The 26,379-nt window shown below is 40.6% G+C and overlaps 2 protein-coding genes across 4 annotated transcripts; both read right to left on the bottom strand.

Annotated features, from left to right (window-relative positions):
* Positions 1 to 7,252: 7,252 nt before the first annotated feature.
* On the bottom strand, positions 7,253 to 8,066 carry ier2a (immediate early response 2a). The gene has a single exon (XM_084122841.1). It carries the CDS (start codon positions 7,949 to 7,951, stop codon positions 7,391 to 7,393), a length of 561 nt encoding a protein of 186 aa, XP_083978967.1. The 5' UTR covers positions 7,952 to 8,066; the 3' UTR covers positions 7,253 to 7,390.
* Positions 8,067 to 9,641: 1,575 nt separating this feature from the next.
* nacc1a (nucleus accumbens associated 1, BEN and BTB (POZ) domain containing a) lies at positions 9,642 to 24,560 on the bottom strand. Of its 3 annotated transcripts, none has more exons than XM_084122814.1 (6): positions 24,341 to 24,560; positions 19,278 to 20,294; positions 17,636 to 17,806; positions 15,779 to 15,884; positions 15,597 to 15,694; positions 9,642 to 14,373 (listed from the first exon to the last, which is right to left on the bottom strand). In XM_084122814.1, exons 2-6 carry the CDS (start codon positions 20,263 to 20,265, stop codon positions 14,066 to 14,068), a joined length of 1,671 nt encoding a protein of 556 aa, XP_083978940.1. In that variant the 5' UTR covers positions 20,266 to 20,294; positions 24,341 to 24,560; the 3' UTR covers positions 9,642 to 14,065. The 3 variants fall into 3 exon arrangements, with proteins under 3 accessions (XP_083978940.1, XP_083978938.1, XP_083978939.1); XM_084122812.1 differs by lacking the exon at positions 24,341 to 24,560 and adding an exon at positions 23,630 to 23,764; XM_084122813.1 differs by lacking the exon at positions 24,341 to 24,560 and adding an exon at positions 22,588 to 23,699.
* Positions 24,561 to 26,379: the final 1,819 nt, after the last annotated feature.

Here is a 26,379-nt window from a genome sequence, read left to right as displayed (position 1 = left end):
TCTCTTGTGTCCCACTGATCTTTGTGTCTCTTCGGCACACATTACCATTGCCATCTCAGTATTCTTTACGAGGCAGAAACCTCTGTGGAATGACTCCGCATACACAGACACGCTGCCGATCGAGTCCAACTTTGCAGCATGTGCAAATTAGACGATGTATGTAGCATTTACTACCACATTTTCACGTACAGTCCCACTTGAGTGAGTCCTGTATGTAGCACTACTGATGAAATTGTGGCTCTCCTTTAAGACTCTATGTATAAGTGTGCCCACAACTGGTGAGTATTGTCTTAGAGGATGTAAACACAAGATACAGAATCCAAGTTTCATGTCTCCCCTTGCTAGTTGAGCATTACTAGATTCTGTGGTCATTGTTTCTTTGAGAACTGCATTCTTATTACTGAGATTAATCAGTGCCTTATTCAGCATTATTTAGACTGCACGTCTCTTTACACATTTATACAGCTGCAGTGTGTTGGTTTGCATTGAAAAACAGTCTTGATTTATTTGATCCACAACAGGCATTTAGCTTGAGTGACTTGAGTTTTTATATGGAGAGTATATGCAATACAAACCCGTTTTGAGTTGCAACAAGCGTATAAGGAAACCATGTGTCTGTATGTTTGTGAGCAATGTGTGTTCGTATACGTTTGTGATCAGGTCCATGAGGATGTGTTTGACAAAAATCAACACGTGAATGATTTTCAGTCATCCTAATTTGCATGCATGATGTTCTCTCAGCGTCTTGCTGTGTGTGTGGCTGTGAGGTAAAAGACAAGCGATTGTCTGGATAGGACATCGACATTTCTCATCGTCTGTCATAATTCATCGTTACTAACAACCTCACGTTTGGCAAAACAAGTGACGCTTAAAAATACAATGCCGATGTGGGAGTCACACTGTAAAAAGAAGAAACTAAAAACGCAAGTTTTTGTCAGAAAAAAAAATGTAGAAAAGCATTTACCTCGAGAACTGCATGTGCAATGTGCATGCCACAGCGTTTGATAAAAAGTCATCTGCAGGAATTCAAAAAATGATATGTTTTGTAGAAAAAACACGAGTACAGATAAATCTTTTTTAAAGTAATATATTCCTTTATGCTCTATTTTTTAAAACAAACAAAAAAATGGCATATTCTGGGGAGGAAAATCACTTTGATGCAACTTCAGGTTGTTAATTTCTTTCTGTTTCTAGCTGTTTTTCTTTTCCTTTTCTGCCAACTAGAAGGAGAGACACTTCAACACTATGTTCAGGGCACGTCAATATGACTACTGTCACACACACAAAAAAAAGAACGAAATAAAAGAGTCAAGAAGAAAATCCTTGCTGTTGTGCGCAAAACTCTTTTTAGTTCTGAAATCCCACATGTTCAACTTCCTCTGTTTTCACTACTGGTTTGAGTTTCTGACTCTTACACAATTCCAAAGGAATGTGCATTTGGCAAACCGGGTCATGATTGTGAGTACATGAGTGAGGTTACACAGAACTGAATGCATCCTCTTATTCACAGAATTTAAGGTTTAGCCTTATCTGACACATAGAGGGATCAGACCACAGGAGTAGTCATAAGACCTCCAGGGCTTCAGAGGTGAAGTGCCTTGCTTAAATTGAGTATGGTCAGGAGAAAGTGCTCTGAGCAGGATTTAACACTTTCCATTCTTGGTGCTGTTATCAGTACCCCACTCACGCTGCTGACAAATGTTTAACAATCTTACACATTTATTTCTTTCTTTTCGTATTTTTCTCTCCGTTTCCCAATTTTTATTACAAATTATGGTCCTCATTTTGTCCCACTTGTGCTTTAATGGCAGCGCCGTTTGAGCCACAAGCATGATGATCATGTTATCCAGCATGTTTTTAAAAGCATCTTGTGAGCTTCAGTGGTAATATGAAAATCAAATACAAAGAGTTAAAGGGGGAAAAAACTCAAACCTGTATGACTTTATTCTGTGGAATATAAAAGAAGATAATTTGAGAAATGTTTCAGTCAGGTTTTTTCACTGTATGTCAATGGTAACCAAAATTGTTTGATTACTAACAGTTTAAAAATATTTTTGATTGGAACGGCATGAGGGAGAACTATCCCTTTTAAATGGTCAATGTTATAAGTTAAATAGCTGAGTTATTTTTTATTTATTTTTTTTCCTATTCTAAATTCTTAGTTTTAGGCCTGGTTTCACAGACAGGGCTTAGGTTAAACCAGAGTAGCTTTTTTTTTTTTTTAAGTAGCTTTTATATATGCCTTATAAAAACATTACTGGTGTGCGTCTTGAGACAAAACAATGGCACTGATATATTTTAAGATGTGTCAGTGCAAGTTGCTTTCCATTAAAATAGCTCAAACATGGATTTTAATCTGTGAAACTGGGGGTTAGTGTATTTCCAAGGCTAAATAATAATTTTAAAAATCATAGATTTTTTATTTGATCGCCGACTATCCCACATATAAATTATGAGGCTGCACATAGTGTTAGCTGCACATAGCGTGTTGGCCACGGGTCATAAAATTAACTGGGGCTTTGGCCAAAAATGCACCTGCACATTTAAACTAAATCTATAATAATAAAGTTAAAATCAAAATTTAATTAAAAGTGTCGATTGCGGCATTGAAAGGTGCATTGTGTAATATTTAGGAGGATCTGTTGACAGAAATGCAATATCATACATAACGTTTTCAGTGGTATAAAGACCTTACATAATGAACCGTTATGTTTTTATTTCCTTAGAATGAGCCATTTCTATCTACATACACGGCGGGTCCCCTTACATTGAAATGCGCCGACATGTTTCTACAGTAGCCCTAAACGGACAAACGTTTCGTCACTATGCTGTACTTCGTGCAAAGAAGCTAGCTGAAGTCAGCGAATAAAACACTGACACAATGATGAACAAGTAACAATAATATTCGCAATAACATAATCGTTTTATTAAATAATTGAGTAAACCTAATTTCTTAATTTATCTTTGTATAGAAACCTCATTGCTTAACTGGCTACTCTCTGCTGTCTCAGACGACGACATCTTCTCCTGTCGGCCACCATAACTTCTGTTGGTTCCAATTCCGCTAAAAATTACACAGTGCACCTTTAAATTTAGATCTGCTCATGTTTCATCATACTTTGTACGCGTTTTACAGCGTTGTGCATTATAACCAAGCACACGAACGATAAAGAGGTTTTTCTATTTACAACGTATATTTGCAGCGTTGAGCAATGTAGCCAGTCACAAACATATCTGATGATTTCTTGAATGCAATGGCCGTGTTTAAGTTGGAACTAGTAACAAAAAAAAGTGTAGACATTATGCAGGCTAAATAAGACTGTACAGTCAGCTTAATCGATTAGCAGAACTTTGTGAAATCGCGATGAATTAAGATGAATGACATGATTATAGGCTAAAGGGAGCGCTTTTATGCATGCTTTCTGGGCGATGATCCATTCAGAATTTGAAGAAAACGTATGTATTGCTGCATTAGGTAAAGCAATAGGCTATTTTCGAACTGGCTGCCATGCTAAACCACGCCAGATAGCACATGTAGTCTGCAAGATTTCTGTTAAAGATCACTTAATCTTGAAAGCATCTGCTGTTTACCAACATCTCATAGACGTCTTTAACATGTCAGTTTTACATTCTAAATCATAAACATCTTAAAGACATTTTCTAAACGTCTATTTGACATCTGACAGGGAATGTCCTAGATGTACTGCAGATGAGCAAACACTCTAAAAAATACGTCTTCCAGATGTAAAAACGCACATCAAATAGATGTCTCTGTGATATACGGAGGGATTTTTGTATTTTAAAGCCTTTGGAAAAAAATCTAATGTAATTTACATTTAAGATGAGTATTTTTCAAATTTACATTTCAAACAAATTTTCAAAATACATAAAATACTTTTTGCCAGTCAACCTCTTTATCAAGATACTGATTTCATGCATCAACTAGTTCAGACACGCCCCCTCCCCCCAACCCCCAACATTCATGCATGTGAGCTGCAGTACAACCTGGCATTGGATCAGCAATTTTTTTATTTATTTTTTGGAATAAGGTGAGGATATCATGATCAAATCTACTTGTTGATTAAAGTTAAAATACTGCATTATTTAGATTTGCCTTGAGTTAACATGAAAGAATAAAAGAGCAGACAAGTGGGAAAATATTTTGTTGATTTTCATCAACTAGCTTGTCAAAGCATTACTGCATGTTAGGGATGGGTGACATGGCACTACATATCATAGCGATGATATAAAGTGTGAATCGATGGAACTTTTTCTAAACCGTTTAGATGGGCCTATTTGTGGGGTAAGCAAATTTATCCGTGCAGCTTTTAGTGGGCAGGAATTACTGGAACGTTGGAGTGGAAAAAGAAGCACTGATGAATGATACACCACAAAAATCTTCAGCTTTTAGTTTAATTGTTCATAAAAATAATAATAAAGGGGTAAATAGTGTCAAATGAATCTAAATTAATTCTAATTTTAGATAAACTTTCTAATTTTAATAAACTTATAGAAACAAATAAACTTTACATAAAATAAATACAAAATTACTTAAAAAGCATTGGACTACCTGTGAAGAAAAAAAAAGAAGAAAAAAAAAAAGCTCAAAAGAGTTTGAAATTCAGTTTTTGTGATTTCAAAACTGATATTGAGAATCGTGAAACCATATATTGTTACTGTGAAGTAAAATTGAGATTTTGGTCATATCGCCCATCCATATTCTTTGCTAGCGGAAAAGGTTCCCACAGTTTTACATACAGTATGAATTTTTAAATAGTGTTCACCACAAGTAATAGACTACATTGTAAGCTAGTCAGAAATAAGTATATAAATGGCTGCTATTTTGCATAAGTGTATTTGTAATTGCCAGAAAGAAAGAATGACAGATAGGGCAGAGATGAGGTTAGGAATTAAAAGCCAATAAGCCTATGTAGTTTCTTGATTCACTGTGACCTATACCTCCACTGGATGGCCAATTTCACATGTATTTTGTGTATTTTCAAAATACAGTATTTGTATTTAAATACAGTTTTTCACACAGTATTTTGTATTTGTATTTAAATACATTTTTTTTCCACACAGTATTTTGTATTTTTATTTTAAATACATTTCCATGTACCCTGTGTATGCCCATCTCTGGATGTGCGTGTGCTATCAGGTTTGCCTGTTCAAATTATAGTGGTTTGCGAACATAACCACTTTAATAACAAGAGCGTTTATGCTGTGATAGGTTGTTGATAGGCAACACGTAACTATTTCATGAGATAATATTTCAATGTGTTTTTCACATCTAGCCTTACAGTTGATTCACCCTCCGCCTATGGGGCTGCAGTATCTCATTTGGGTGGCATGTGGCTACATTATTAGCTTGTTTCTTTTGTTTTTACCCTTGCTCTGTCCTTTTCTGATTCTACATGTCTTTGTGTAGGCTATATGTAGTTCTGCTGATCCGAGTGTTGTAAAGTCGTTTGGTCAGGAGATTGTGGGAGCTAACAGTGCATTCCTGTGAGATTTCAGATACTGGAGGATCAGGTTTCAGACTCGAGAGGGAAGGGAGGGGACGGCTCGTTCCATTAGCAGGACAATCGATGGGCCACACAGGCATTCAGCAGCTCCCCCTCCCCCGGCTGCCTGCTGTATATGTCGGCCAGATGTGCGGATGTGTGAAGGGTGCTGTCCTTCCTCTAGTCTATTAATACCTCCTTCCGCTCACTAGCACATTCCTCTCTCGCGCCTGCCCCACTTCCTGCTCCCTTTACCCCATGATCATGATCCAACATGGGGTATGATTTTGCTGGGTCAACAAATATAGCCTACACATGGCTCACATGCAGATGTATCTATCTTTTACACCTATTTAGCCTATATATTACACATAGAATTTAAGTCCGTGTTTGTTAATATAACATGGTCACAAAGTGAATCAGGTTTTTATACAAATAGCCTACATTATTTTAGTGTAGACTATCTGTATCTGTTATAAACTACTATTTTATTACATTGATTCAAATAAGTGTATAAGTAACGTTTCAACAAGTCGGCGAGTGCTAAAAACAATAGAAATCGTACGAAGGTAGGCTACCACAGCAATGTCACTCGAGCGCTGTATCAAAAATGGCCATTATGACTCTCTTAGATATAAATTACATAGAAATAATAGGCGATTTGTGAGTTGGTTAACTGTAGGCTGATAAAGGCGCCAAAAGACCTTTAACAGATTGTCGCCGAAAAGTATTCCTTAAAAGGTCTTGTTCGCATATTGCAGTTTGGACAGTAGCATTGTGATGCAATGAGGCAGGCTATGTGTGAATGTATGTGTTCAACCAGCTAGTATAGCTTTAACGTAGACTTTAAGTATAGAATTCAGAATAAGGACAATGGCTAATAAAAAGAAGTGTTAAGTTTGGGTTTAACAACACTTGCTAATGGGCCATTAATTATATCAGTAGACGACTTAAACGTTTTACAGCTTCTCGTCTTTTGTTCCCCATATCCTGAGCCGGTTATGGGGGTTGAAAAGAAGTGGGAGTGTGAAAAGAGACGACAGCAGCGATTATCCGGCCTGATGTGATCACGGCCTCACCGCTTCCTGCCTTCCGCGAACATACAGCTCCTGCCCGCGAGCCATCCGCACCTCCGGTCACGTGACCGCGGAATACTTTCAGCAGAGCGCATGCAACTACATACAAGCCTAGCTGACTCCGTCAGATCATTTCCTGGATGAACAGGTCTCAAGATAATGCGTCACACACAAAAATTATATGTCAGAGAATCTTTTATTGTACAAAACTGAGGTAGATAGATCATAACATCACAATTGTCTGTTTGTAGTAGCTTATGTCATGTTGACCTGCTGGAAAATCCCTGGCTACAATGTTTCAACTGGTTACTGCTTGGACCAGCAAGAAACCAGATACAATGTTCCAAAACACAGCTTAATGTGGGTTTTCCAGCAAGGAGACCACAGAAATCCCAGTCAGTGTCATAACTGGACAATCCTGACAGCACCATAGACAAATACAGTCTGAACAACATGGTATAGCCAGATGGCCAATAAATAAATAAATAGATAAAGTTCATGTGAATGTCCGTGGAAGTTCTCTCAGTAACACTTCTTGTAGAAGTCATGATACCGCCGCGTCATGTCCTGATTCCTGAATCAAGAGAAACGCGACAGTTTGAACAAGAACCATCACACCTTTTTCCCAAAACAACCCGCTCTCCGATGAGCCGTCACATTGTTCCACTGTGAGTAATCTCCCACTGACTTCTCCACGGTAGTCAATTGCCCTCACTATCACAGCAGTTATGCGTCACATAATACGCTTCCCTCTGTAGTGCGCAAAGTTCACTTCACTGTCATTGTGTTGTGCCATTGCGGTTTGTCTTTTCAAAATGTCACAATTGTTCTTGGCATAGGTACAAGTGACAGTGAGTCTAGCGCTCTACCGCAGTTGGCGGAATTATTCTGAAGAATTCCTCTGGCCTCCACAAACTCCAGTTTGGCTTTTTTGCACGGTAGGAAGTCAGGATCCGTGGCTGTTTTGCTCCGTCGCTTTCTGGAGTGACGGTCCGGTCTGGTTGGGTTGCAGTTTTCTTTGTCCACCGTGAGTCCTGCGGGGTTGTGCAGATGTGCATGACCCTCGAGTCCGGACCTTTGCTCATCCTCGTTGGACTGTGTCGCTATCGCGCGCAGTGGTGTTGTCGTGGAGCTCGTTGTGTCAATGGGCTCTTCTGTTTGCGATGTGTTCTCTGTGACACTGAGTGTGTCGGATTGCCCCATTTTCTCGCTTGTCAGTCGAGCAGAGTGGTATATGTCCCTTGCAGATTTCATGACGAGCGTCAGCAACAGGCTCCGGTGGAGTCGGAGTCCACCACGCTGGGTGCGCGAGCTGTAGATTTTGCTCAACGCATGGACCATAATCTGCTTGGCCTCTGTTGTGACATCCATCGTTCTTAAGTAACTTCTATCCTCTTTTCAAATATACAAACAATATTTAGGCAATTTCCTCTGAGCTCAGTTTACTTTCACTGTCGTTTCATTCACCGAAGTAAACCTCAGCGTTAAGACAGCGGGCTTTATATAGTTTTGGTGACGTGTTCGCTTGTGATTGACACTCGGGCTCCTCCCATGAACTGCGGCTCTCTTTGAGGAAATAAGTCAGAACGTGTATCATTCTGCTTCTGATGTAATCAGTCGGAAGATTTCTTTGACAGCCAAGTACTAAATTAATCATCAATACCGCTAGACTATCAATGACCTTTTAAAAAAAAGTAAACGTCGATGAATCACCTTCTGGTTGTTTTATTGTACCCAAATAATTGCATTTTTAACTAAAATGATATATTATATTATATAATTACTCGACAATACAACACAATGACAAACGCATAAGAAGTTTGTGCCATTTTTCTAGCCTGGGTTAACAGATAGGCTACTTTTATTCCCATGGATATTGTTAGCTTCCTCATTCTCTTATGCCCATAAAAGGAACTTCCGCTTGTCGGTCGGCTCTATGGAAAACCCATGATGCGTGGGCTCGTTCAGGCTACTTCCTGTTGCCTTATTTGCTTCAAGAGATTTCGTCATAGCCAATAACCTCACACGACACGAGCATCAAGCTTCCTCTGCCCATTTACGGGTGGATCCAGCTGTTTTCGCGTAAAACGTAGCCTATAACGTCACCATTTTATCAAACGTTAGATCCACGTATGTTGTTAAACCAAATATTAATTTTCTAAATTCAGTCTACATTCAAATTGGTTTTTGGACGGAGAAACTGTAAAATTACAGATATGCTACTAGACTTCCTTTATTCATACATGGTAAAACCTGCTGAAATATTTTTTGGCTATCAAAGAGGCAGTTGATCTAGTCAATGGGATAACAATAATAATAATAATAATAATGAAATGTTAAAGTGCACTCTCAAACTCAATCTCTGGGTTGCAGACATGATCAGGTTGTGTTAAGAAAGGTTGCACAAACTCCAAGTATTTCTCTGTGATCAGGTCAAGCTACAGTTTAGGCATTAATAACCTCTCATGATGACAACCTTCTACATGACAATACTGTATAGCCTGATAGAAGAAAATAGTAGATAAAGTTATTTCGAAGTAAGACTTAATTGAAATCTATACATCCACTAAAGTATTCCACTTAATATAACTGTAGTTGGCTAAAGTAAACCTATAAAAGTTGTGTGCCTTAAAGACAATCAAAGAATTGGCTGCTTTCAGTGAAGACCTCCATGTTTAGTCAAGGTGTATTCACTCCTGCAATTAGATTGCGTATTAAACATACTACTGTGTACATATCAACAGTGGTTTTCAACCAGGTAGCCTCACCAGAGTTCCAGAGGGGCTGCAAGATTACTTTTAGTATATAATTAAAACACTTAAAAAAAAAAAAAAAATCTAACTCGGTACATTTATCTTTCTCCAATATAAATATCTATAAATCTTTAATCAAATTACAAGTATTTGTGAAGCAAATATATTAAGATAATATATTAGGTCTTGTTTTCTTTAAGAAGAAAAATAAAAAGAGTTTTTGTTTAAAACTGGAAGATCTGCCAATGGGTAAGAAAAATATTTTTTTTTATTGAATAAATAAAAATAAGGCGCCAAAGACACAAAAATCTTTGTTACAAACTTTTATTAAGATATTCAGCTGTATCCTTTGACTTTTCTCTTACTCATTTTTTACAGTAGTTAATGTGCAATTACTTTTGATAATATTGGGTCACAGTTAGGGATTCACAAAGTTATTGGCACTTTGAACACAGACAGAATGGAGTGGATGAGCACTGGCGTTACAGGGTCAGTGCATGAGCACAGCTGGGTATGGGTTACAACTCATGCTGAGAGTGCACGACTAACAATCAAACTTCATTAGTGCTTCTATGTAATATACAGTATATAGATTTGTATAGGGATGTAGTCATAGAAAGTGAGACACTGCATCGTAAAAAAAAGTTCACAACCTGTTTGTTGTTTTGAGTGTTCAAGCGAGCTGATGTCATCACCCATCCTGTCTGTATTTCTCTGTAATTCGTGATACCATGTCCGGACATCAATTTGTCGAGCTGAGCTGTCACACGTTACTTTACCAAAACATTTGCAAAGTTGGGTTATAATCCATCTCATTTCAGGGAAAAGACTGAAAGCAGAGTGTTGGGGTGTGCTGGAAGAGAACGCAACACGCAGAGAAAGAGGTGAGAGTATCTTTATGTGGTATGTCTGTTATTTAGAGTGGAATAGCAATGCTGCATTCTGGGTAAAAAGGCTTAGACGGACAAAAAAACAACAAAAAAAAACTGCAAGCTAAAGGAAAACCTGCAAAATGCAGCGAGTCCGTTGCTTCAAAACAGACGGGTCCGGTTTCTGCCTTTGCAGAGAGGAGAGACAGTCACTACTTATTAAAGAGTTCCATTTTTAATACACCGCTCCATACTCTCTCTTGCAAGCTGTCAGCGATCCACCAGGTTACAAATTCACAATGATCTACAATGCACAGTACCCCAACAAACTGTGTTACAAGGAAGAATGACAAGACGTATGGGCAGTTAAACTCTCACACTCTTTCTCCACCCTCACAGGCGTCTGCCATCTAACTGCTCTGTGCTCCGTGACACAGTCAGACTGAATTGCAAGGTGCCGGGGAGCACGTCTATGAACGCTAACCCCAGAAAAAGGTGCTTTACTCGGGCACACGAGCAGACAGATAGGCAACGTGATATGGACATCCTGGCCTTTTTTGATTAACACTGGTCCCTTCATTCCCACTATATACTTGCCTTAAGAAACCTTTCATACGTTTTTTCCTAAATAAAAATAATAATTTAAAGGTGAAGTGTGTAACTTGAAACTAATTCACAAAAATAATGATTTCAGCCTCTTTCGGGCTGGTTGTGATGCTCAAACAAACAGAGCAACTTTTTGATAGCGCCACAGTGTTACACCTTTCGGGAAAAATCAACCATCGAATGGCTTACTTTTAGCATTTTAACATTGAAAAAAAATTACACACATCACCTTCAACTTCCCAGAAGGAGAAAAGCCATCTTTTGTGGCCACTAAAAGTCGCCTTTCTCAGTTATGACACCCCCTGGTGTTGACTGTAAGTAGTAAATTTAAGCCGCAGAAACACACAGCAGGTGGCGCATGGACACAGCGGTTCCTCTCCAGCGACGCATGCAGCATATGTGATCCGTGCCATCAAAATGGAGGACGCATAAACACTGGCACAGTCATAGCCGGCGAGAGGAGAGAGAGGAGCGCCGCCACTCCATGCCCTGCCCAGATACACACGCAGTCCGTCTCCCGCAGTCCTCCTGAAAAGGCACCAGTGACCCAGCAGGCCTTTAACATCTAAAGAATAGCACACATAGCACCAGTTCATCCCTCACCGTGCCCCCACCCTCCCAGCACTTTAGTCGATAAAAAGAAATGAAAAAATACTCGGTACTCTATCATCAGTCAAACAACTCTATATTGTATCCTTAAAAAACTTGGCAAGTCAACTCTTTCACCTTGAATTAGTAGTAGTTGAAAAGTAAATACAGTACACGTGGTCTGCTAAAAGAATGGAGAACGAAATGAACGCATGCACATTCCCAGATGTTGATTTCGCAGGATGTAATACATTTCTAAACTAGAGCATTATTGTCTTCTGGTCCAAAAGAAAAGAAAAAGAAATAGGTCACCGGTCAGTCCAGAACCAGACTGCATTTAAGACGTAAACTTGCCAGGAGTTCACTTTATTTGCTACGACTCTAAAGCCTGAAAACAAAACAAGAAAACTACAATTCCCAGATATACAAACAGCAGGTAAGCCAGACTTGATAATGCAAATAAAAGAGAAAAAAAAAAATTGAGCTAAAACAAGAGGGGTGAAAGACCTAATGTAAGCCATCAATTAAAAAGACGAACGACCTGTTAAAAACGTGGTCAAAATCTGTTCAACAGTCTCTTCGATATTTACATCAGTATTCAACATGGCTGGCCGCAGACACAGGGGTGCATCCTGTTATGGGCCAGATACCGACACATACACATCCACATCCACGAAGTTTAGTCCAAAAACCATCGATTACGCTCTACAAAAAAAGGTGCACAATCCACCACTCTCCTCTACAAAAAGGTGCAAAAGGCTCTAGTTCAGTCTACGAAAAGGTGCAAAGAGTTCCATTTCTTCAGAAAGGGGGCGGCTAATGTATGTGTCCCAGGAGATCAGATGCACACAAAAAAAAACATCACTTATACAAACACGCGCGGCCTACCGATTCGGGCATGAAATATTAAAATCGCCTAAAGTATCGCGTTTCTGTTTTTGTGAGGCATGTGCATATAAAACCCATGCCTGAGTGCACATTAAGACATCACATGCAATCCCATTCAAATTCTGATGGAAATCGGGATTATGCAAAAGTTCACGGGTTACGGCACACCTTCAGACAGCCGAAGAAGCATCCGTACGCGAAGCATCCGATGAATAAACACAGAAACAAACACCCTAAATCCCAGAATCAACACATCACCCACATGCAAATACACAGTGCCAACTATGTGCAAGGAATGTATACAGATGGTGACTTGTGCGGACACACACATGCTTGCCTAAGCGAGCACAGACACACACGCACGCACAAATGCACACACAGCTGCCCAAACAGGGACATGGGCAACATGAAGAGACTTAATCACTCTGCTCCTCCTCTCCTGGGACACAGGCAATGTAAACCCTCCTCCACTCCCAAACACACACAAAGTCAGGCCCAAACCTTAAGACAGTAAAGTGACTAACAATAAGAAGCACAACCTCCTTTCCCCCTGGGCTGTAAAAGCATGTTTGTGTGCGATAATGGGGGAAGAAAGCTAAAAGGTTTACACTCTAAAAACACTTCGTTTTTATGTCCTACACAAGGGGATTTTCTTTTCAGGGGATAGTTTATCCAATTCTGTCATAATTTACTCACCCTCATGTTGTTCTTAAACTGTATGGAACACAAAAGAAGATATTTTAAAGAATGCTTCAACTGTTGTCGTGCAAACACTGAAAGTCAGTGGGGTTGAAATTACCGTATTAATTGCGTCACTGGTCAAAACGGCCAATCGAATTCTGCTACGGAAACGATGGTAATCCAGATACAAGCCAAGCACCATTCTTTGAAATGTAAGATAATCCTTATGCAAAAATATTCCTCATTATTCTCACTATTTCCATTTAAAACCTAATAAAAAGGTGTCTCTTGAGGGGAAAATAAAACAAAAATAGAGATTTTAAAACAATCCCTCTCTCTCGAGCTCAAAAGGTGTGAGCAGATAAATATATTTTTATCCTTTACAGTCCTTAATCATCTTTCATCAACTCTGAATTCATATAAAATCACACACAGTGGAACAAGTAGAAGGGGAAAGGAGAAAATGGCAACATAAAAAACAAAGAATGTGGCAGACTAAGATCCCACATATATTTTGGGAGGAATGGAAGGAGAGGAGGATATCAGATTCTTTCCATTTTAGACAGAACGAGAGACAGAATATGCCACCTACTTCTCCTCTCCTCCCTCACTACTTTCTCCATCTGCTGTTCCTTTAGATCTTATGACAAGCATTTTTCCTGTCTCTCTCCTGGGCCAAATACAATCGGCTATTCTGACATAGCCAGGTAGCTACAAACTAATACATTCAAATTCAGTAGAGTGAGATCAGGAAACATCGGGCCTCCCGTCGCAATAACTTTTCCTGGTCCTAATTATGTATTCCTATAGCATCGGTGACTAGATTTACTTGCCGAGCATGGAGGCAAAGGGGATCTTCTGTGCAAAAGAGGGTTATTCAGCAAAAACAAAAATGATTGAAAAGAAAATAGCGCCCCTGGTATAAACCCCCCGTGTTCCTCCCGACACTAGACCGTGCTATCTCCTCCAATCTCCTACCCGACTCTCCCTTTCCCATCCCAGGCAAAAGCAGCAGAGCCCAGAGTCACGCAGCGGGGTGGGAGGCAGGAAGGAGGTGGGGCGGCAGAGGGGATGGGGCAGGGCTTTCCTCGCCAGGTCGCTCACTGAAACAAAGTGCCGTTGTCTCCGCCCACACCCTGCAGAGACTCGCCCGAGGATCCTCCGGTCTCCACCGAAGCGCCGCCCTCCAGGCTTGCGGTCTCAAAGGTAGGCTCGCCGCTGAGGCCGTCCGCTTCCATCTTGATGCTGTCAGGAAGGAAATTGGCATAGGCGTCGCCCTCCGCCATCAGTAGCTTCAGCTTGGGGATCCAGCTCTTCCTCACCACGCGCCGAGCATTAGTGCACATGTCCGCCGCAATGGCGTTCATCTCGCTCTCTTTAAAGCTGGTGGCGAAGTTCTGGCAGTAAACTGTAGACATACGGGGGGGAGGGGGGAGTCATTTCTAAAGGCACGTTCACACCAAGAATAACTAAAACGACAATTACATCAGCATCCACACCCATAGATGATAACGTTCTAGTGGTATCGTGATTCGGTTCAATACACAACACTGATCTCACAATATTTTAAACAAAGCCAAAATATATTTATACTTCTGCGTCGGACCTACGCCGGAGCCGCTACGCTGTAGGCTACTTCTGCGTCGTTGTCCGTGTTGACGCGCAATTACACATGCAGAAGGAGCATATGAAACCCGAGGGAGGGGTTCAAGCAGACCAATCACAGAGCTTGCGTCCACGTAGAATTGACGCGTTGTTACATTTTTGGAGAGGTGCACATCAGGGTACGCCGAAATACGTGTGCTACACACAGCCTACGACGTAGCTACGGCGTGAGTTCGACGCAGAAGTATAAGTTGGGCATAAGACATGATGAACGGTTAACAAAACGTACTGTTGCTGGTTACATAAACTGCTAAAACTAGTCTTACGACTTAGTCATCTAATTTTTTTCTTCAAGATTGGTCAAACTTTTTTTTAAGTCAGTTACATAAAAAGGTAGATTGGTCTAATTTGAATCCAAAAAGTAAGATTGATCAGCCCTAAGTAACTGCTAGTTGGTCAGCACCTCGCACCTGCATTACTGATCGACATTCCGAGGTAATCATTTTTCATTGTAATATAGCTTGTTTTAGGAGCTATAAATACTAACAAAGTGTGAGAATTAAACTGCACAAGTCAGTGAAAGCCGACAACTCTGACAAATCATTAGCATGACCGTTTTGCATCACATCCTGATAAAATTTCCACAGTGACGGTGATGTGCCAACTCCATTCACACGTAGTGGGGTTCAGCAGGGTCACACTGAAAATCTGTTATTCAAAGTCGAATTTAAACCTGAAAACAAACTTACTTGTTGGATTTTGAAAAATTTAAAATTGCTTCAGAAATATTTAAAGTTCTGCACTATCCCTGTTACTTATCAAACGAGCAAGTTTGTGATTGATCAAGTAATTTTTGGTCATCAGGTTTCAACGTAAAAATGTGTTCATATTTCAATTGGGGGGGGGTATTTAACGTTTATTTAAATTAAAGTTAAACTTTATTGTTATAGTTATCATACTTTGTGTAACATGCCTTCATAGGTAGGCAAATGAGGTGCTCTGAGTAATAAAAGATCAGGAACTTACACTTGACGGCGTGCAACACTCGGCTGTCCAGCGGCTTACGGCTGGGGTCATTGGTGGAGGAACGGATGCCAGTTCCACAACTGTTGGCCAGAGTGCTCCTGTGTGTCAAACAGAAACAGGAAAGTTAGAGGCCTTACACTTTCACTATTATGGAAGACATCTTTAATGTTTCTCAGACTTGCCTATCGAAGAAAGCAGCCAGCAGCCTCCTCAGAAGGACTTTGTGCCTGGTCCCTGCACTGACGTGACAGTTCATCAGCTGAGCTCGTGAAATGTACACACTGGTGCCTGTGGACCAAATACATGAATCTCGCTTAAAAGGTGTAAAACTTAATTCATATGAATGTACTCAAGATATACAAGCAGATACATATACAGACTGACAAATGCTTTATGACTCATCGATTTGCATGAATGCATTCAAATCCCAAAAATGAATACTAAACGAATGAATACTAATCATGCAAAGCACAGAAAGAAATTCAGATCTCCTTATAAGCGTTAGTATATGTTAGTACCGACTATGACCTGTGAAGTTTAAGCTCTGACTTTACTGCAATTTCTAATGCAATTCAACTTTTCAAATACAGAATACTACATAAATAAATCATATCTAGCTGCATTTGATTTATTAATCTCTTCATTTTTTAAATTCTTATCAATACTCAGCCAGTCACCAGATACTAGTTTTCAAAAAAAATCTATCGTGGGCTTAAACAGCTAATTTTTTTAGATAGTTTCTACAGTGACTGTCAAACAATTTGTGTTAAAGCAGCACTTTAACACAAATAACTCAAGAACTAAATAATCAGTCGGCTCCAAATAAAGAGTAAATTGGCAATATTAAACATGTGCATGAAACAATTTCTCTCATGCTATAATATACACATACGCTGCTGTTTTGGAGATTTTGTTTTTGAAACTAAATGCTCACCAAGTCTGCATTAATTTGATCAAAACTACAATGAAACAGTACAATTGTAAAATATTATTACATTTTTTTTAAAAACTTATTTAAATATATTTTTAAATGTAATTTATTATTTAATGTCTTTGTAAATTGTCACTTTTGATCAATTCAAAGTGTCCTTGCTGAAAATAAGAATTAATTTCTTACATTAAAAAAACTTTTGAATGGTTATACATACATATACATATACATACAGTGGGGTCTAAAGGTCCAATAAATACCATAATCATGTTTCTAGACCTTACATATATGTGTCTGATCTTCCAATTTTCAAGGACTATAAATGAAAAGCCAAAACGGTCATCATTCATTATAATTCAAAAAGCAAAACCTGCCTCCATTGGATGGGGGGGGGCTTTACTAAAACAACATTTGAAAATCATTCAAAAGCTTATTTTCCATCATGCTCTTAATTAAACATTTTTGTCTCATTTCCATTTTTCCTTTTCACTCCTCCAGCGCTTCGTATTTGCTCATCATTTAATGACTTTCTGATGACATTTTTTCCCAAAGACCTTTTTATCGTTTGTCCTCTCGTCTTGTTTCAATTCCTCATTTCATTTTCCACTTTATATTGCTTCATGTCTGGTCTTGTTCGAACGCTTTCTTTTATCGTATTTGTAAAGCACTTTGAGCTGCATGTTTATATATGCGACTGCTGTTTAAATAAAGTTTCAGCGATAAGTGGAATTCCTCTGTTATGTGGACTGAACAGTCACTTAAGGCCACGCTTTACAACTCATAAAAGCCTCCATTACCTTACAGTCACTCAACAAAACCTGTTCTACACCACAATACCAAAACACGGCTTCTCCAAACACGGTTGACCTATCAATCACCACGAGAGATCATTTGCTTTTCATGGGCTATTGAACATGAATCATTTGTGTGATGCCGGTTTTACTCCCTATTTGTCTCTTCTATAGATTAATATTATTTTCTCGGCAGATGTTTTCTTACAGTGCATATAGGGTGATATGACGACTGCTTGAGCAACAAAAGAATGATTTATCCCACTATAATACATCAGTTGCGTTTTCTTAAGGAACAGGTATGATCAGACTCAGACCTGAAACTAGCTCCAGTTTCTCTGCAGGGTCACCTTCCTCGTAAAGTTTGGGATGACAGCGGTTGCCGATCTGAGCGATGAGCTCGGCAGGGAGAGAGGCGAGATCCTGTCGGCCGCGCATCCTAGGCCGCGTCTCTGAGTGGTCCGGGAGGGCCTCCACACGCTCACCCGCTGTAGACAAGAAAAAAAGATGATGAGAAAGGAAGTTTATGGAGAGAAGAGAAAGTGTGAAGACAAAAACGTGATCTCGGCACACACTGTCTAGACAGTTGTGAAGATTAAACCAGCACTCAGGTCTTTTGAAACAGACAGATAACACAGACCTCTTGGGACCGAGACTAATAAAAGACCTGTGAAATCCAAAGGCATCAGAACACATTCAGTTTTCATGCCGTCTGAGAGAAGATAAGACCTTCTGATAAAATATTCATGAGCTCCAAACAGTTGAAGCATTTTAACAAAAAGTGTGAATTTATCTATGATGATATTCCTACTTAAGAAATACAAAAGAGAGTAGACAATAGTTAACTTTTTAAAATGGAAGCCAAAAAAAAAAGCAGGAGCCTGTATACATTACAACACATACAGGATCAAAGGAAGTGCTGGTGTGGGAAGTGCTATTTTAAAACTCAAATGAAAATTCTGTCATCATCAAACCTCCATGACTTCTTTTTTTCTTCAGTGGAACACAGAAAACAAAAATTTTAACCATGTTCTGGTCGTTTTCATTCCGTGCAATCATGAACAGGGACTGGAGCTGGCTTTTTGTGTCATTATTCAGTGAAAATCATCAGTTGATGAGAGTGATGTTAAATTTGTGAATGTTTTTTTTTTTTTTGTCAGATCTTTTCAAAGAATCGGTTGATACAGTTCACAAAACCGGCTTGAATTAAAATGAACAAAAGTGAAAGTGGCATGTGAGGGCCGAGTATGGTAACCCATTCTCGGAATTTGTCCTCTGCATTTAACCCATCCAAGTTAGTATTCATTCATGAATCGGACTGACCCAATGAGCTCAACTGTAAACGGCTCACGAGAGGAAAGTCTGAATAAATAATAGTTGCGGAAAAAACAACAACTTTTAAACCTTATTGTGATGTACATCGGAGTGTAACAGATTAGCGAAAAAAGGAAATGTATGGCAAGAACTTGGTTCTATCCATTGGTTGTTGATTGAATTGAACGCAGATGTGGGATTTGCAATCAACTACATATGTCACCAGAGACAAGCCTGTCGTTTCACAGGAAGAATTGACATTTTGATTAAAAATGTCAAGGTGCAAAAAATGTACTGGTGGTAAATATTAAATGAAATATGCATGGATAAAAAAAAAATAATAATAAAAAAAACACATTTTATTTAACAGAAAATTTCTCACACAAAGCTATCGTGTGGCATATTGAAAACTTTTATAGTGCATTTTTTTTAAGTCTGAAAGCTCCATTTCGCATTCATTGTAATTGCATGGAAAAGACCATGAGTACATTATTCAATTTTCACCTGTTCTTTTCCATGGAAGAAAAAGTTGTCATACAGGTTTGGAACAACATGAGGTAGAGTAAATGATTATAAATAACGACTGGGTCAATTATCTAAATAATTGTAAGCGTTTCATTTCATGCAGCAGCGCTGTGGACTCACCTGTAGCTCCCACGTTTAACATGCTGTACATGGTGTACATGTTGCAGATCTGCCTGTACTGCTCTTCAGTGCCATCATCCACCGCCTCTTCCTCTTCCTCATCGTCATGGTAAGAGATGGGGGAATCACTGGCATAGGCACTCAATGTCCCGGGACTGGTGCCTTCAGGAGTGGCACTGCTCGTGCCGTTGCCATTGGTGCTGCTGCCGCCACTGTGACCCCCCTGGCCCATTCCTAGACCCATACCAAGTCCCATGCTACTTTGCTGCTGGATGGCGCTTCCACGTGCCATCTCTTGGGAAAAGCGGGCCGCCTTCCTCATCCCTCCTCCTCCGGCTGTGCCCGAGCCTCCGCCGCCTTCCCGACTGCTTCCTTCCCAGAGCCGCTTGGCCACCGGCGCGCACACCACAGAATAGGGCGAAGCCTCCGGTTGCTCCGTCTTCACCCGAGACACCAGGGGCAGCGGGGTCAAGCAGGAAGTGGGCCGACTGGCTGCGCCGCCTCCATTTGCCGAGGCCCCTGCCGCCGTCTGGGTGACGGGACTCTGAGGCTCCGATGGAGGAGTTTCTTCGGTATGGAGGCCCTGTGAGTCGCAGCTGGGCGAGCTGACCTTCAGGAAGAACTCTGTGCCCTTCTCCATGATCTGCTGGATCTGGAGAAAGCCAGCCGTGTACATGAGCAGAAACTGGTCTCCGACGTTCATGCTGAGGCGGCCGGTGTAGCAGAAAGCCAGGATCTGCTGAAAGCTCTGCGGCTGTACGGCCGGGGGCAACTCCACCACCGTAGGGGTTTTGCTGCCCGCGCTGCTGTTGAAAAGGTCACGGAAGTAGGAGCTGCTGGCTGCCAGTACGGCGCGGTGAGCTTTAAAGGTGTGTCCTTTCACCACCACAGACACGTCGCAGTACAGGCCCTGTAGCCGCTGCTCGTTCAAACACTCCAGGACATTGTTGCCGAAGTTTGGGATCGCCATCTGAAGGGTCTGAGCCATGGCGCTATGGCCAGCACCACCAGAGAAATCTGAGCGGCACCAGAGGAACAGAAGGAGGGAAAGACAGATGGAAGAGAAAGAAAGAGATCTTTGTCAGCAGCATTCTCTCAGCAGCACAGTAGTTCATCCCTTAAGACTCATTGCAACCGTCATTTGCTTTTGAAGCAGTAAAATCCACTAAATCTAACATAATTTATTGCAGAGACACAAACGGTTATCGGCAACAGACTGATACATTAAAAGGTGGTGAAATGAATAAGACCCCAGGGACGAGCTTGTAGGCACCTTTTGCATGCGAACTCTGAAAAATAATAGGGGGGTTGGCGAACCTCCTCTAAAATCCTGTGAGCAGGATGTCTGACTGCTAATCTGAATGAGATGGTGATTCAGCTGAGACAGAGATAAAATGGCACTCTTTACAGTACTACATCAGAGGAGGGAGAGAGGGGGAGAGTGCGAGAGATACTAAACCAGTGATTGAGGTCATAGTTGAGGAAGAGGGTGGAAAACAATGGGCTTTGACTGACACTGCAGTCAGTCTTATTACTGCTAAATGTGACACCATGAGCAAAGCCATCATTACAGCTCGCAGCCGTGCTGCTGGGGAAATTCATAAGTACCTGAACTTTCTACTTTAAAATAGGCTGTCCAAACATTTTACAAGTATGAAGAGTTATAAACTGTGGTCTGTTACATTTTTAAGCAACAAATACACATATTTTTTTTTTTTTGGGGGGGGGGGGGGATATTTTTTGCGAGTCAGCAGAATGAGTAGCAGAACTTTCTGAGAAGGTACAGATTGACATTTTTCCATCAAAAGAAAAACGGTGGCTTATTGTTCAGCAATCATTTGGTGAAGTATAAACAGCCCTCAAATCATGTCAGCTAAACCAACACGGCAGAATAACACCGTGATGTGATATACTTCACACATTAAGATTAGACAGTGGTAGGCAAAACATCTGGGCACATGTTTCCCACACAAGCAATCACATTAAAAATCACTGAATCTGATCTGATCACACAGAACTAACAGGACGTTCGTGGTAAAAGAAGTACCCTCTTTGTCTGACTTCAGGCTCGGTCCCCCCTCCCTTGCATGCACACACACAAGCCATAGACATCAGACAAAACGGCTTGTTTACAGTTGGCCAGAGAGCTGTGGCACACATACACACTGAGAGGCCCAGGGTTTATTTAAGAAGCTTTCCCTGGGGGTGGGGGAGGAGAGGGACACCTTAGGTATAGTTATCATGGTGTGTGAGAGAGGGGGGCACAACATTTTAAAGACTGTCCTCACATCTCAAACTGCCTGTATGAAACTTTCAACATGCAACCAATTGAGTTTCGGAGTCTAAAAACACCAAGGCCTAAATAAAATAAAGTAATCTTAGAACTTCAATCTTATTTAGTAATGAATAATCAAGTATACTCATTAAATTTCATGCATTTAGTCTCAATGACAAATTCTATACTTTAACTATTATGTACATTCGGGTCAACTGAGACCCTTTTAGGCAGTCAGCATAACAAAGTGATTTACTTTTTTTCAAAAGTGATTTCAAACTAAATGTCAGTGGTTCTCAACCCTTGTAACTTCAAGATCTCCTAAAATGAAAGGTGCTTGTTACCTTTTTGTTAACAGAAACTGTGGCTGTAAATATATTAAAATAATTAACTGTGATTATTATTATTATTATCTTTACTTAACCAGTAATCAGAAGATTTTGTAGATAACATGTTAACACATTGTGCCTTCTTTAAAGAAAGAATAAATAAATACAAATAGCTGTTTCTTTGGTGCTGAAGAACTTCTCTGCTCAACTAGCCTACAACTTTTTGAAATGAAACATAACAGACAAACATCACCAAAGAGTGAAAAAAATGCCACTAGCGACATTTGAAATGCAATTGTTGAAAGGGTCAAATAATAAAAGTACATTTTGTTCACCAAGGTTGTATGCTGCACACACACGAAACATGACTGAGTGACAGCTCAGCAAAATGTGAAGTGCCTGATTTTCCATTACAGTAATTTGATGCATGTTACACTATTTATTTTTATTGTTAAAATAATATGATTGGGGGCCCCTTAGCAAGTTTACCAAGTGCCCTAGTGGGACCCGGGACCCCAGTCGAGAACCACTGATACATTACGAGAAAAAAAAACAGCACAGCTTCAGAATCCAGTCTAATACTGTGATGTCAAGCCTGTGTGATGGAAGTGCAGACGCAGCCACTGAACATACGACGGTGCATAAACTAACACTAATTCAACAATGCTGAACAATTAAGTAGAATATAAGTAAATAATGAGCAAACCTTTGCAAACAGCCCTGCCAGTACAGCAGTGTTATGAGGCTGTGTCGGCGGCAGGCTAACCGTGTGTCAGTCAATCTGCCCGTCCGTCCGGAGTTCTCCACTGGCACGGGCCGTGAAGGGGGGTGAAGAAAGATGGCAAAGGCGCCCACTATGAGCCACTCTGTGAGAAATGCAGCACCTACATGCGAGCGAGCAATAACGCAGTGGGGGGAAACGCCGCGACGCACAGAGGGCCGCGCGAAACGAGCAAGTTTGCCGCTCTTGTCCCGTCTTTGCCAATGCACCGCACCGAGAGCGAGCGTGCCTACATCCTCGGGCCTAGACGGGTCCGTCTCGTGCGCGGCACCGCTGAAATGAGGGTTCGCCCCGTTCTCCACCCCACTCAATTACAACGGCAACACTCAACAATCTCTAACGACTGAATGAGCAGCCGGCTGTTAGCATCCTTAAATACCCAAGTGCATACTTTTCAGTCCACGGAATTTCAAAGTAAATGTTCCATGGCGATTTGCGCGCTAGTTCGGATACCCCACCTTATCTTATTTCACAGACATCAACAGGTCATCCCGGGACAAATGCACGAACTGGGGGCGAGCCAGACTGAACCAGCGCTGACAGCAGGGGGGGTCAGCTAGACTCCGCCAATAAGAAAATGATTGAACAACTCGTCGTCGCCACAACAACATCAATCACGCTCAAAGTGGTATCTTCAAACTAAATGCACAAATACGAGCCTTTCGGTTAACAGATTAAAGAGATCCCGGAAATCAGGTTTTTAAATTAGCCAGATCTGACTCCGGAACATCTGCCAGCACGAGCGTTCAGCCATGTCAGTGAGGTCGGTGAAGTGGTTAAACTTTTTGTTGGTACCATTAGTCTGTGCCCATCCCCCACCGCACACCTTCCCCAAAACAATGCCCCCCAAACATCTCAGCGCCATCGGATTTCAGCCAAAATGCCAGGACAGCCGCTCGCGCGCCGTCCTCGCGTGTCACGCAGCCTCACATGACCTGCTGCGGGGATTCGAAGGCGGGATACTCACCCCTAGCTGGAGGCCGTTTCAAAGTGTTTCAATGGAGTCCGACGCGCTCGCTCTCCTTCACTCTCTCGCCTCGTCTGTCTCGCGCTGGAAACAGCCATTCATTGTGGGCATAGGCGCGAAGTCGATCGCAGAGCCATCGAACGCGAACTCTTTTTCCAGCGGGATCCGGAGCGCAGAGCCACTGATCATGCATAGACTAGACATGACTCCCCATCGTCACTCAATCGCATGATCATCACAGGCGCAGCCTCAATGCCAAGAGACCTATCCAGCGTCGAGATGTATTTGCGCATAGGCTGGCACAGCAACAGCGAAAAGAGCCACCGCCTCGTTTCCATACGTGCGCAAAAAGTAGGCCATGCCTCTACGTCTCGCCACACACAGATCTCCAATGTAGAGAACGCCATGAGCTCAGAACAGCACACCGCGAGGGAACGTTAACATCGAATAAAGTTTGCTTATATTGAAGCAACGTTTAGTGTTGGGGAGTTTTACTGCGTCCTGAAATGGGTGACTTTTAAGTTCGGTGCATTTGCTTTTTAATATTTCTAGCATATTCAATTAGAGTAAGAAGATCCAAAATTCCTGTACGTTTCATTTTAACAGCCCGATATAAAAGAATCCCTAAACATATTCAAATGAGGTTTGTGGGCGATTATTGATTGGAAATACTCATCAAGAAATTGTATATGGGAAGCATGAAATACTCACTGTTGGCTCGAATAATCCATGTAAAATTGCCCGCACCGTCTGCAAATCATATAGCCTACATCTATGTGTTTTAAACTACAGGGAAAACTATACGAACGCGTGACGTCACATGCTGACCCTATAGATGTCCTTACATTACCCCGGTGAGCTACATTTCCAATTGCATTTTTGTGTCTGGAAACGTGCGCACGGGCTTCCGTAGTCACGAATTATTGAAAGTGAAAACACTGGGTTGCCAGATTGGTTTGTTTATGTTTATTATTATTATTACAACACTGCAAATCTTTTTTGTTTATAACTTTTTGTCCATCTCAACATGAGCACTAAACCAGGCCCAGAATGATTAACAATAATTCAAATATTTACGCATTATCCACGTCTAAATTTCATTACTGGTACATAAAAAAAAAAAACATTACTGGCTGGCACATAAGCAGAATAAACGTGTTGAATTGATATTAAATTCATTATAATAAGAACTATTTTAAAATATGAGCACATTTTTATTGCCAATTAAATAAATAATAATATTTAGCTTTTATGAGTTGTTGAATGTATCAATAACTTAAACCAACATTTGGTCGCAAACTAGCTAGCTCATACTAAGTGACATCTTAATTTAATTTAGATTAATATGTCCTGTTCAATTTAATCAAACTGGCCTGGCCTTTTTGGACATATAGCCATGTTCAAAATTTATCTGACAATTTGTTTTTTGTTTTTTAAATATTTTTTTTAAGAGTTTCAGGCCCCATGTTGTACCTTATGTGGAAAGTCCCGGTGTGAAATGTATACATTGGAATATTCAAACAAAAAGGAGCACTGCCCTCTAGTGGCATTATTACAGTATCTCAGGGTGCAGAACGTTTTATTTTCTCCTTTGAGAAAATCTAACTAACCACATTTATATTAGTCTCTGAATCTTCTGCATTCCAATATTTGACAATTTAAGAGTCTAATTTTTACTTTTCGTTTACTAGATGTTGTGTAGGCTATCTAAAGCCTCGTGTAGGCTATCTAAAGGCCATACGTGTCTAACTCAAGTTGTTATTTATTTCAGACTGCATCCTATTGCATTTAGCCATTGTATTATATCCTAATTATGTACTATAATAAATACTTGCTGAGCAACATGGACGTGTTTGTTGCATAAAATGTGTTAATGTATGATAGCACACTTGATTTAGGCTAGGCTGCTCACTATTTTAGTTTTGTGTATTTATGTTACTACTAATATTTCACCCATTAATTACTTGTATATGCTATGCGTCTGCTACATTTGCATGTGAGAAGCAACCTACAACATTTCGATGTGTTCAGCATCTGCAGAAAACACTTAGATTTGTCACCACTGACGGCAGCTGCCGTGTGGCTATGTTTGCCTGCTGAAAATGACATCCATAGTTAATTCACAGCTTGAGCACAGATTGTCTGGAGAAAAGAGTCGTCCACTGACAGATGGCAGGGGCAAAGATGGAAATCGCTTCAGTTTAGGGAAACCATATCACAACGTAAAGACTGATTGATTGATTACTTCTGCTCACCACTTGATGGCAGCACGTGTACATTGAAACTTGGTGACGCTAAAGCTGCTTGAAGAAACATGCAGTGGAATGAGGAACAAATGAAACGTATGGGTTAACCTTATCAGACTCTGATAACCTCTAGAAATCTGCTAACTATAGATCCATTTCCACTCATGTGTTCATTTATTCACGCCATAATTTATTCATCTTTTCTCCTCTACCCTGGTCTCTATTTTCAAAGTGAATTTCAAAGTTCCTCTGTGAGAGACAGAAACATGATGCTCTTTCTCCTAGAGAGTCCTCTCGTCACTTCTCGCTCAACACAAATAAAACCTCCATACATAACGTCAGTATCGTACGTTTTTTAGTAGCTACTTTGTGAGCCCGTTTTAAACATAGTTTGACCGCCAGCTATGAAAACACGGTGTCTGAGCCTCCGTTGCTCCGACAGATGGACGTGAGAGACTAGAGAGCGACAGTAATGAAGGGATGGAACGGGAGCGTGAGCGTGAG

Source organism: Abramis brama (genome assembly GCF_963993115.1).
Source record: "Abramis brama genome assembly, chromosome: 1".
NCBI classification, from domain to species: Eukaryota; Metazoa; Chordata; class Actinopteri; order Cypriniformes; family Leuciscidae; genus Abramis; species Abramis brama.
The sequence above is the reverse complement of the archived record's forward strand: the minus strand, read 5'-3'. Positions and strand labels throughout refer to the sequence as shown.